This window comes from Ptychodera flava, chromosome 11 (assembly GCF_041260155.1).
Source record: "Ptychodera flava strain L36383 chromosome 11, AS_Pfla_20210202, whole genome shotgun sequence".
Taxonomy (NCBI): domain Eukaryota; kingdom Metazoa; phylum Hemichordata; class Enteropneusta; family Ptychoderidae; genus Ptychodera; species Ptychodera flava.
In genome coordinates, this window is record NC_091938.1 from 7,622,606 (window position 1) to 7,635,654 (window position 13,049).

At 40.0% G+C, this 13,049-nt stretch overlaps 1 protein-coding gene across 1 annotated transcript; it reads right to left on the reverse strand.

Moving 5' to 3' along the window:
• Positions 1–447: 447 nt before the first annotated feature.
• On the reverse strand, positions 448–9,810 carry LOC139143421 (uncharacterized). Its single transcript, XM_070713724.1, has 4 exons — positions 9,627–9,810; positions 4,164–7,060; positions 3,764–3,824; positions 448–2,967 (listed from the first exon to the last, which is right to left on the reverse strand). Exons 2-4 carry the CDS (start codon positions 7,050–7,052, stop codon positions 2,537–2,539), a joined length of 3,381 nt encoding a protein of 1,126 aa, XP_070569825.1. The 5' UTR covers positions 7,053–7,060; positions 9,627–9,810; the 3' UTR covers positions 448–2,536.
• Positions 9,811–13,049: the final 3,239 nt, after the last annotated feature.

Here is a 13,049-nt window from a genome sequence, read left to right on the forward strand (position 1 = left end):
GCGGAAATTATTGCTCTGGCCACAGTCCTTTGGTGGAGGACTGTGCTCTGGCCTGCGAGAATGATGCTATACGGACTTAGAAACAATAGTGTTATGGCCGTCTGCACGCTTCTTTACGAATATCGTGAACTTTTTCCGACTATTGCAGTTGGCCATAATTGCAGTCGTGATTCCAGTCTCATCTCTCCCATGTGCAAGTGGGTTCAGTGCCAAAAACAGGATCAAAATATCGAAATGTTGTCTGACTGAAGATGTCATAAAAAATCTAGTGGTGATAATCGTGGAAGGCCCAAGACTTTAGCGAATTTGACTTCAGAGCAGCGATGATAGAGTTTAGGCAGCAAAGACATCGTCGGAAGTGGTAGACAGAAAAAGTAGAATTGAATACCGTCGGCAGAGAATAGACCAGAACAGTATTAAAGAATGTAAAACTCATCAAAGAAAAAACATTGTCATTGCTGATATTTATTGAACACTAATTCATCGACTTTTGAACTGGTTTTTCAATATCGCTTATACAGCTATTTTATAGGTACTTACATGTAGTTGTCAATGTAAGCATTTTGAGACATTTTACGCAAATAAAAAAACTATTTGCGTACAGCCTTACGCAGTTTGAAAATCCTAACGGAAGCTCTGATGGAGTGAAAGACTTTTGAACTTTGGGAGACACATTACACTGTATATGCTCAAGAAAAGCTTTTAAACGCTGATGTTACCGTTAGCTTAAAGTGTACAGATCATTATGTTCCGGTAGCAACCATCATTGAAATTTGGTTTAATAGCAGACTTTTAATTGGTTTCATCCGGAACAGACTATAATGCCGGGTAAAATACTGCTCATCTCAACATAAACTGTAAATAGCACAAAATACTGTATATTGACAAAAGTCATCAAAATTTACTCTGGCAATGGCGAGTGAAGGGAGTCATAAAGTTAGTGCCGTCTACTAAGGGCGTCGTGGATTTTTGACAGTTTGAAGAGGCTACTTATTTTTGATAGACATCACGAAACAGACTTGTCGACCCGGCCATAATAATCGACCGCTCCTCTTACTCACACGTATGTTGGCATGAATATTCATGCTGCTGGTCAGCATGTCTGCTATCAAAGTTTAAAGTTATGAATAAACCTTGACATTGCAAAGACATTGGATATGGAAACTATGATATAATTCACAATCACTCTGAACTAAATAATCTCGTCAGTAATGGTAATAACGGACCGGAGGCAAATTTGCAGGGGCCGTAAAATCGACTTTACAAGGTAAAACCGCCGGAGGTACAATGAACAAAGAAAAACAAAAATAACAAGGACACAATAAGCAACGATATTCACAAAAAGGGATAAGATAATAAAAACAGAAAAAGTTACAAGTGGGCTTTACAGGCCAGTCTACAAAAGCCAGAAGATAGACAGGACAATCAAGGAGTGGGTTTGCTTTGAAGACGTCATTAAAATTACTTGTACACCTGAAAATAACGGAGAACTTTCTCAAGTTAATTCTACTGCTGAAGACACAAATGTCTGCTAGGCACATTAAAATAAAACTTGGAAAGAAAATACGGACAGTTGTACTGACCGTTAATAATTTTATGAATAAACAAACATCCAAAAATCTCCTTTACCTACGAGAGACGGAAGATAAAATCTATCACAAAGACAATAATGAACTCTTATTTAATTTGTACAATTTTTAAAACAAAAAAATCACAAATTTCTGCTGTACACCTTCAATTTTATCAATGTGTATTTTCTGCCAAGGAGACCAGATAGCACAACAATAATCACATGGCTTCTCATATGGTTTATATACAGGGTCTTCAGTGTTGAAATCTTAGAAAAGTTATTGGGCATACGCTTTATAAACACTAACATTTTGAAAGCCCTTCTCGCACTAATTATTAATGTGATAATTGGAACTCATGTTATAGACGTGAGTAAAGTACCAAGGCCATTGACACTAAGTTTAAGTTTCCAAATACTGCACAATCTATACAAAATATTTATGCTTCATTGAAGAGCAAAGCAGTCATTCTGTGTCGTGATCGTACGGTGAAGTTTAGAATCATCAGCATACAGTAGGCATGAAGAACCTTGAGAATTAAGAACGTTGGGCAGGTCATTAACATATACTGTGAACAGAGTGGGACAATCGGGGAATTTTGTGGAACACGTGACATGATTCAATCCATAAATAAAACAAGAGATAGCGTACACACTGTAGCCGACAAACAACTGTTAATCATCTTCATAAAACAGTGATGCATTTAGTTCTAACTGCCTCATATGCATTCTTTTACATGTTTAGACTAAGTTACAGTGGATTTGATTATTCCATTTCCATTAACACTTATCCGAAGTTTTTCAAATCGCATTTTTCAGACTTGATGCTTCCATGTGAGGAACATCGTGTGAGGACTTCTCTCTGGTAACCGTTATCGACATGTAAAGTGTCTCAGCTGCCGGTGATGATGCCCCGGTTATTGAATGAAGAATAGTACATGAACAAATGAGTGAATGGTACCAAGGTGCTTACACCGAAATTAAGTCATGAACGAGATGCGACAGTCTATTGCTAAACAAGGCGTCTTCGCCTTTGCTTTTGTGCTCCCAGTAATCAAGAAACCCATGAGAAGACGCAAGGCATTTCTTTATTTCCAGAACGTCTCGAGATCGGTCTTTGAAAATGTGAATGACATTCGCCAAAGGATGGTGCTGGTAGGCGAACTCCCTCTCCTCAGAGCACCGTTCGTCGTGGACAGAATGTCTACTGATGACAACGATATTGATAGGGCACCTCTTCAGGTAGTTGATGTTTGTGTGCGTGTCTTTCTCGTACCCGTTCACTTTGACTGCGACGTCGTGAGGTCCGTTTTCTAGAAGGGGCACAAGACTGTCCTGTACCCAGACATCGTCCCGTCGGCTACAAATCACATAGATATCAAAGCAACTCGGATCAGCGTCTGCTTAAAGAAATCAGAACAATGGTACTTTGAGCGGGGACCGTGTACCTTCTGCAGAAAACATTTGTTCATGGTTTTTAGGGTCGGATTATACATTCTCCTTTTGCACTATTTATTAGTAGAAACCTATCTACCTAATTGACCCTTTAATGCCAATATCAACTTTTGTTGCCTTCATAAAATGTAGTGCAGACAATTTCTTTTCAGATCAAGACAATTTCTTTTCAGATTTCCCCGAAAATTTTGATAAAAATTGCAGTAAATGGAAAGTTGTGTCCTTTTGCTCAAAAATTACAAACACAATTACAGAAAAAAAATCATGAAAATTTGTAAAATGTTGCACTAAAATTTAGGTGAAAAACAATTACAGTTCTCAAAGGGTTAAAGAGATAGCATTTAAAAATTAAGATAAATATGCAATTGTTGTAAATTCTGTGACATAAGTATCATTAATAGGCATGAAAGATTTAAAATTGTATGTGTCTGATTAAATTAATATCATTTTGCGCAAATGCATATACACCATAAGATTCTACTGATAATCAGGATTCTTTCAATGTCTTACAGATATAAGTATGCATGAAATCATAAACTCAGTGGGAGAAACAAACACGATCATCTTGCAGAGGTCTATGGATCTTAAACATTTATGAGGAAGTTTTATAAATCCTGAACTTTTTGAAGAATATCACCGATGAATATTTAGTCACTAGTTGAAACTAATCATATGGTCAAGATTGACAATGCAGTCATGAATGCTAAGTTGAAACCGAGAAATCGACGAACAAAGGTTTACCGTCTTTTGATGGAATGTCCATAACGCCAGTTGTTGTGTCTTCGTCGCCTTCATTGGTACCCTGCCAAAATGGAAAACATAAATTAAGATATTTTACACCAAAGTATGTAATATATGAAGTTTCATCCCATAGTAAAGTTTTGTGTCATTGGACGCGGAGGTCAATAACTTTGGCTGTTATTTGACAGTATTTGACCTTTAACCTCACATTTTTATTAAACACTCGGAAATAAGACAGGATTTCAGTATTTCGTTTTCAAAAAGGTAAAGTTTGAGGGAAAGGTTTAAAGCCTTGTAATATTGAGGTTTGATATGTGGCCCTGCATCATACAGAAAAAACGAATGGGCGCTGTTTCCAAGGATTTAACGAAATGTGAAAACAATGAACTTCATTACTTACATCGAAAGTAACTCTTGATGCGATAAGTTGTATATCCTGCTGCACTCCATTACAGAAACCGACCACTGTTGACCCGATCACAGGGAAGTCTTCATCCTGTTTGCAGATTGGGAGAATGTGCAGAATGTCCCCATCGGAACATCCATCGTGTGGGGGCGGAAACTCACAGAGAACGCCACATTTGAATTTCAGGTTTGGAAACTCCCTACATCGAATAGCTTCGACGTAGTTATGCAGTCTGTTCAAGAATGTGAAAGGGTTTGAATTCTTCACCAAGGCCACGACGACTTTGATAAAATGTTGTTCTGGGAGATGATTAACAAGTTCAAGTCTAACTGAGAATGCTCCATCTCTGGTAAATCGTCCAACATTTCGGAATATCTGTACATGATTTGAAAGGGCAAGACATTTAGCCATCAGTCTGGTCAAAATCACGTCTGGCCTGAAAAATCCGAAATCAAAGTAGAACATCCTATAGGGCCTGACAGGACCTAGCTGATCGGTTTTCCCATCATAATCTGGTCTCATTGAGGGGACTATGTACTCCTCAACTGAGAAGCCGTAAGGAATTTTAGTAATCCTCTTCAATGGGCAAATTATGTCATAGCACTGTAAAATCTTCATCAGAATTATAGTGTTTTCGTCCAATTTTTTTAGTATGTGTTGTAGAAGTAGTTGGTGGATGACGCCTCCAGCAGATAGGTTGTTCCAGTGTTCTGCCAAGGACGGATCCCTTTCCCGTTCGTTCGGTACGTTGACGATGGATTTCACGGCATCAATCAATAGCTCGGGTCGAAGAACGACGAATTGTCTCAAAACTGGATCAGTCGAGACGTAAATTATTACCCCGGAAATGTGGAAGAACTGAAGCATTCGGACAAAGTCATCCCTGTCTTCAACGTCACGGGATTTTCTCAGATATGTGTAAAGTTCTTCAAACGGCACCACACTCTTCAGCTTATTTCTTTTCATAACATTCGGTACATCTTGCCCCTCGCCAAACACCTTGGCAGTGAGTGTTTTGTACCAGGGACCTGTACGTTCCGTCCCCTTACCACATCTTTTATTTATACTTTTTTGAAATTTTAGCCAACGTATCGGGTATTGACCGTCCTTTTTGTCAGCCGCGGATGCCAGTTTCCGTATGGTTGCCTGTAAATTGCACAGATCTCCGTCTCTGTCAGCTGAATTTTCAACCATCCACAGCGGTGTGTTATCGTCATTGATAATGAGCCACTTGCAGTACAATGAGTTTGAGTCATAGAGAGACTTCTTCAAGAACGAAGCGATTTCTTTTTGTCCCTGGACTGGCACCTGGTCTCTATGGGAGCCGACGAGAAATACTGATGATGGAGCTTGTTCCGAGTGCGTGCATATAGAATGAAGCCAGAAGATAATTCGCTGAAGACGTTCCTCCCTTGTGCGAGTTTCCGAGAAGTCACTGAGGTTGAACACGAGTAGGAAAATTGCATGTGTTGCGATGAATACTTGGTGAGTGTTGTAGAACAACTCATCACCTGCGAAATCCCAAAGACTTAATTTTATGGGTAAGAAGGAGGAACTCTTTGTTTTCGCTCGTTGGTTGAATGAGTGATTTGAGATTTTATCCAATCGAACCGGACATTCTCTATAAGTTTTACTGCGAATTACTTCGACAGCAACTATGTTTAAGCATCCAAGAACTGCTAAAGTTGTTTTGTAATCTAACTGATATGGAAATTTCCACCCGCAAAGATAAGCAAAGCCACAAGCAAAAGCAACTGTTGCAACCCGCACTGGACAATTTGCAAGTTCTGGACCAGCATGTCGCCCAAAGAACAGGCCAGTCAAGGCTCCGAAAGCCATCAAAGTAGACAGAGAGAATATGTACATGGCTGGCGAGTTGGCAAAGGTAATTATAGCCGAGAAAGCGAGAGCAATGAAAACGTTTGCCGCCGCCACACCCTTTAGCACTGACCTCAGCGGTACAGACAGAGAGACGTTCTCCAGAAATTTGTTGTATACCGAATACATGGCACCTGCAAGCAAAACACCAAGAGCTATAAAGAAGCTATCTGTGCTACCTTGAGAAAAATGACAGCTGTCAGCAGAGGGGGTATCGCATGTGTTTCGACAAGGAGCCAACATCAAGGTGAACGCGAAAGCCATACTCCTGCGAAAACCTGCACCGAGAGCCATGCCCAGGACAAAGCCGAAAGAGCTGACTGCATATGATACGCCGACTGTTTTAAGCAAAGGAAACGCAAAAACGTCTTCGATGGCAAACTTTTGAATGCCGACGTGGTACAGCATGTCAACAAATGTCACGTAGACCGCAAACGAAGATCCCATCCTATACGCGTTTGTCTTGTCTGTGGCCATTGCGCAAATACCAGTGATGGTGACCATAGACAAGACAAATTTATTCTCATGGTGAACGTACTTAAAGAACACAAACAATGTCGCAACGGGAATAAGGACCTTGAGCAAAGGCAGGAAACCCCAGTCTGATGTCATTGAAGCATATTTTTTCTCAGTAGTACCCCAGTCCTCGACTAACTTTCTTGCCACATACCAAGCCATGCCGTCCTCGTAGTCGTCGTGATGGTCGCCCAGGCGTCGCCAATTTTCATCGACGTCTGTGCATTCGCATATCTCCGTGTCAATTCCCACTGTTTTGCCTTCGTTGGGATCAAATTTCTCTCCCATGAGTTTCTTTCGGAGACTCGTCTTTCCCACCCTGGAATCTCCAAGCAGTTGTATCTGTATTCTGTACCTCGGGAGGGAAGCATGAACGTCTGCATCTTCAATCAACTCCTCAAGTCTCTTGCAATTCTTTGCCAAGCTAGGGACGTCGTGGGGGTCGACGAGTCTTAGTTGGTCAGCCCAACGCCTTGCTGTTTCTGTCATGCCTTGGTCTATGATGTGAAATTTAAATAAGAAACGTTATTTATTTATTTATTTATTTATTTATTTACTTACTTATTTATTTATTTACACTTTATTAACGAGAGTAGTCTGATTTACAAATTAATTGTAATTTTTATATCAGACTACTGCAATGCATTGTCAAAGGTTCACTCAACGTGTAACATTATGCTAATCACCGTCCCTCCACCTCCTCCACCACCTCCCTCCACCCCTCGTGGGTGGAGGGACGGTGTGCTAATTCATGTACTACTTACACATATCAAAGATTGTAGCTCCATCACCCATAAGCTATAACTTTTGATGCATTTCGTAGCATTTTTAGTTTGCAAAGGACGGTTTCTTGTTCCACTCCCAAACTCATATCGAAGTTTAAATTTTCTATAATAGTCTTGTCATACTAGTTTATTGTTGGCGCAAATACAGCCATCTAATTGTATAGAGACCTGAAAATAACCGGGCTAATGTTCATGATAACGCACAATTCAAACACGCGCGAGCTCTCAGACAGAGAAAAAGTCTTGTTTTGACGTTTCATGGCAGGTTTTCTACATACTCTTACGATATGCAATAAACCCCCTCGGCGACGGGATACAACTCAGTTTTGACCAGTTCACTCCAAATATGTACTCGCTATAGCTCGTGCATACTTTGTCGTGAACTCGTCAAAGTCTCGTGGTATACCGTCGTTTGCTGTGGTTTACTATTTAAATATGTACGTGTGATGTCCGTAGTTTTGTTTTTTTTGTTTTGTTTTGTTTTGGTTTTTTTTGATGCCGACAAGTGCGTTTTGATAAATCCGTTTGTCAACAATAACATTGCATAATTGACGCGATTAGTTGTGTTGAGAAAGTTTAATATTTATTTCAATGCATAAACTTAGGAGAGAAGAATAAAATGTACTTATTTCATTAAACACAAATGATGAAAATGTCACCAAAAGTCACAGCTATTTTTCCTGTACAATTGTGGACGAAGTCACGAATGTACTCACTCTTTACTCCACTCCATAGATCTTAATTAGGCCAAAGTAATTAAATTCTTTGTTTTGCGTCCCCACCCGCTTAGGTTTTTAAGGTTTTCATGAAAAACACAAAGTGTATCTGAGTAGGAAGTTTTAGGACATGACCGCTTAGCTTTTCTGAACCAAAATTTTGTTGCAATTTTTTATTTGCTGCAATCAAATTGCATTGTGTTAATTTTCTTGTGTGTGTTTTTCAGCCGCTCAGACGCGTACCTTTTTCCATTTAGAGAGGACACAATACAAAGAATTCAATTACTTTGGCCTTATCACATTACTCTAACCCACAGGCCCTCTCTGATATTACAACAAACTCGAGAAAATGGCATGCCATCACTATGAAGGCCAAGAAAGCGTTCATCAATATCGTCTGGGATAAATACAGCTACGGTATCTGTTCAACGACATCGTGCTAAAAGGAACTTGAATATTTGATGTTATTCTCGCAACCTAACTGAGAACGTACAGTGTTGTGCCTGATCTCCTCTGGAAATGCGATTGACTTTACTGTTGTTGTTGTTATAGTGAGCAAAATGCGCACCACATTCTATGTTTCACTTCAGTCCGACCATGAACCGTACCACAGGCGCCCTTGGTGCGACAGAGCAACGAAGACAGACATAAACACAGAGGAACCTACAGAACCGGAAGTATGCGACCGGGAGAACAGACCAAAAGTAAGTAAAATTTTACAGGGTCTACATTCTATGATTTATTCGTTGTTCTGGCTACAAACCCAAAGGGTAAAGACTTGTCTTGAAATTTGCAAAGCTCCGTGCACTATGGATCATACGTGAACGGGTACTCACAGGCTATCTAACAACCGTAAGATACGCTTTATCAATTACACCATTTGTGGCCCCGTTCTGCCTAATAGCTTTTGAAGATGGCTTTGGCTTAGTGATTGATAACGTACTAATATGTCCCAAGTGAAGCCTTTCAGTTAGCACCAAAAGGCTTACGTTCAGTTATCTCCACTCCTGCCCGAAAACGTATTTTACATCAAGATTTGAATTTGTTTGCGCATGAACAGTAAGCTTAACCAATCTATCATAGAAAACAAGAACCATAAAACATTGGTCTACATTTTGATCGGAGACACAGCAGATAGTTTGCGATCGATATAGGCCTACACAGCGCCTTTGTCAAAAGCAAGGCAACTTGCAAGGGTCGGTATGCGTTCAAGCAGAACTTTCACAGTGAGACAATGACGACAGTGTCGTGGATATTGCAGCCGACAACGAAATAACGGTTGAATCCTTAATATTCAAGTTGAAGGTTATCAATGACAAATGGAACCTGGAACCGACACAGCGGTTGGATCGTGATCAACCATGATTTGACGTACGATGAACTCGACAATGCTATCTTCTCGTTCCTGAAGCTGACGCCCTTTGTTGCCGATGCCGAATTACAATGAATGACCTCCCACCTGGACAATGACTCACATACCTAGGCTATTGGTTGTCAGCGACAGATTGCTTTGGCCATGGAGCCATGCTATGGCCAAGCAACATGAAATTAAAACAACTCACCAATAACTTTGACACCTACGGGCGTCCGTAGCCTGGTTGCGACGTGATCTCACCTACATCAGAAGCATGTATGCTTTTCTACTTCTTCTGTCAAAATTTCAAACCTATGGAAGTACGACGGTCACTCCATCGTGGAAGTACGCTATTGCACTCCACTTTCTCTGGAGGGGAATCCCCTCGTTTTGTTTCCCGTTTTCGTTTCTGTCATAGAGGGCGCCATTGCCTTGAGATGATAATGTAGCATGTGCATGCCTGGGATCGTCATCTCAGCCATCATAGTGTACTGTATGCACCTCGAAACATTAAATCAAATTCAATGGTAACTTGCCATGAGGAGAGAGAGTAGCATTTCGTCAAGGGGGCGCAGAAGCTGAAAAATGCATGTACATTACCATGCCCATGGTGAAACGCATGACTTCGTACTCATGATCCATTATCGTATTTAAATCTTTTCATCCTAAGGGAACCGTCATTATTTACGGCCTGGGGGTCGGAGGAACCGGAAGGGGTCACTCAAAAAATTGAAAGCTACAAGGTAAAAAGTGTGAAAGAGGCTCCCCACCTAACTATCCAAAAGAACAAACAGTAAACAAAGTACACGAACTATTAAACAAAATGTACGAGAACAAACACATCGATCATGATACTTGTATCTTGATCCAGAAAACATAAAATCCGTACCCCGCAGTGGTACTTTTGCCTAAAAATTCACAAACCTCGGCAAAAATCTAAAAGACACACTAATCAAAACAAAATTTACTGAAGTAAAGAAACATAGAACAAACAAACTGAACCACCAAACGGACTCTCAACGAGACCCAAACATTAATATACTTGCCTCGCTACTCGAAGAGCAAGACCACTAAAATGCATTAAAATAATTTTTCACAAACACAAACTAAGGAAAGAATCTACACTGCGACTGATGAGAAACCACACTCGGGTTTCGAAACGCAAGCGTCAAAGGCCACTCTATCAACTTTGTAACACAATACACAGTCGCTCGAGAGCTATTCAGCTCTGGGACTATTCGCCCCATAGACGAGTATACAGAAGCGAGAAATAACCCTCGCTTCTGTATACTCGTCTATGGGGCGAATAGTCCCAGAGCTGAATAGCTCTCGAGCGACTGTGCACAATAGGTCCGGCTGCGTCTCGCCATACGCTTTCCCCACACAAACAATACATTACCGTACACACTAATCCAAACTTCCCTACAAATATCCGAGGCGAAAAAAACATTTTTATTAACACAAACAATCGGATAAGAATGTAGAAACATATTTTTGAAACGAATCAAACACAAACGCGACACAAAAACATTTTGGATAGTTAGGTGGGGAGCCTCTTTCACACTTTTTACACCCCATACGACCGTTGAGCGCAGTTCCGCGGACCCCCTTTTTAACGAAGACTGTGAGTATCAAAACACTTGCGCGTTGTACATGTCACCTACAGTGTTTGAAGTCTGAGAGGGTCAAGCTATAGAACACGTTTGTTTGAATCATTATGGCAATTCTTATCTTAGAGAACATCTGCGCTTGTAGGCTTGTTTGTATGATTTTGCGTAGCGTTGCATCATGGGTACATTGGCCGTCTCTCTCGGCTGTATTGTCGTTTTGATATCAAAGCACGTTTCTACCGTTCATCGGTGTTTTTATACTTACTGGCGCTATAATATTTTTCCCAACACATGCGATACATGTAGTCCAAAATAAAATAAATGATAAGAATGATAGCAAAAGGTCTTATGTAGTTATATGTACTTGGCTAAAACTTTCCTTCGATGTTCACATTTTGGCACTTTCTCCTAAGTGTAGGCCAATAATTAAAAAGATGACTTATTCAAATTGTCAGAAACAGAACAGGAGAACATTGATGTCGCTACTGCAATGACGTTTGGTTAGTATTTGCTCGTTTCTTCACGGTTACACCCTTGGTTATATAGTGGATATGACATTTCGACCTGTGGCTGAAAGATCATCATTAGGGATGGACCATTAGACCTTGGGAGGGGGGGTGGTCACAATGAAATTGTGAAATTGTTTTTTTTTACAATTGTAAATTTCTGATTTTTTTTTTTCAATTGAGATTAGCTGTGCAAATTTTTTTTTTCAGAGTAAATTTTCAGATTTATATTTTTTTTTAGTTCGTCGTGGTCTGAAGATAAAGAGGGCAAAGATGTGGTGCCAAGCACCACAAGCGGCCACGCAAGTGGTCACGGGGGGGGGAGGTCAGGAGAGGTGTCCCCTGCTGCTGTTGGAGCTTTTGAAAAATAGAGATTAAAATGGTGTTATTTGGTGGCACTTGGGGAGTATTTTTGGGGGGGTGGTCAGGAGGGGGTGTCCCCCTCCTGCTGTTGGAGCTTTTGAAAATGGAGATTAAAATGGTGTTATTTGGTGGCACTTGGGGAGTATTTTTGCGGGGGGGAGGTCAGGAGGGGGTGTCCCCCTCCTGCTGTTGGAGCTTTCGAAAAATAGAGAAAAATGGTGTTATTTGGTGGCACTTTGGGAGCATTTTTTTCGGATTACACATCTTCCTCTGAAACATGGTCTTCTTGCTCCTCAGTAGCTTCCTATAGTTTTGAAAATTGACTATTTTGGTTTCCTGGCTTCCCTTTCTACTGCGTGGTGAAATGCCTACATTCACCCCACCAAACATCATGCATATCTCATGATTTACAATTGATTTTGACAAGCTGAGAAGCTAAAATAAGCTAAATAATATAGTTAAATTTGCATATTTGTGTTTTTAGAGCAATTGTTGCCCTTTTTTGATCAAAACATCTATTTCTCTGTAGCAGCATGTCCAAATTGATTGAATGTGTATAGATGTGTTGAAATTTCAATATTTGTCTTTTTAGGGCAATTTATGCCATTCATGGTCAAAAAATCTGTATTCTCTGAAAGGGCTTGTCCAATTTCTTTGAAATTTGCTACACAAAAACGATTATTCATGCAGATTTATTCAGTATTTGCTATCGAGAACCTTTCAAAGTTCAACCCTTTTGTGTGTTTTTGTGTTGGGATTTGTTGGATAGATGGCATTCTACGTAGTGTATTGTTGAATGTTAAAACATGTGTTGCTGTTGTTTTTTGAGGCTGTTTTTTGAGAAAAAAGAATTGAAAATGCCTTTTAAAAGCAAAATAATACATAATGACTTGATATGTTGTTTTATCATTATTGATGTGTTTCTACTTGTTCACCCATTCTTGCATTCATCATTGCAATGAAATGCTGTGAAAAAAATGAAACTGATGTGGCCTGCATCTGTTTACCTTGATCTTAAAAGGCAAATACAACTTTCCGTCTTGACAACCATACCATAGTTTCAATGTTTTACCTAGTGTACCTACTTGGTTTGTACGCAGGAAAAAGTAGAAAACAGGCTCTATAATTTCATAATTTTCAAGTGATCAGAAT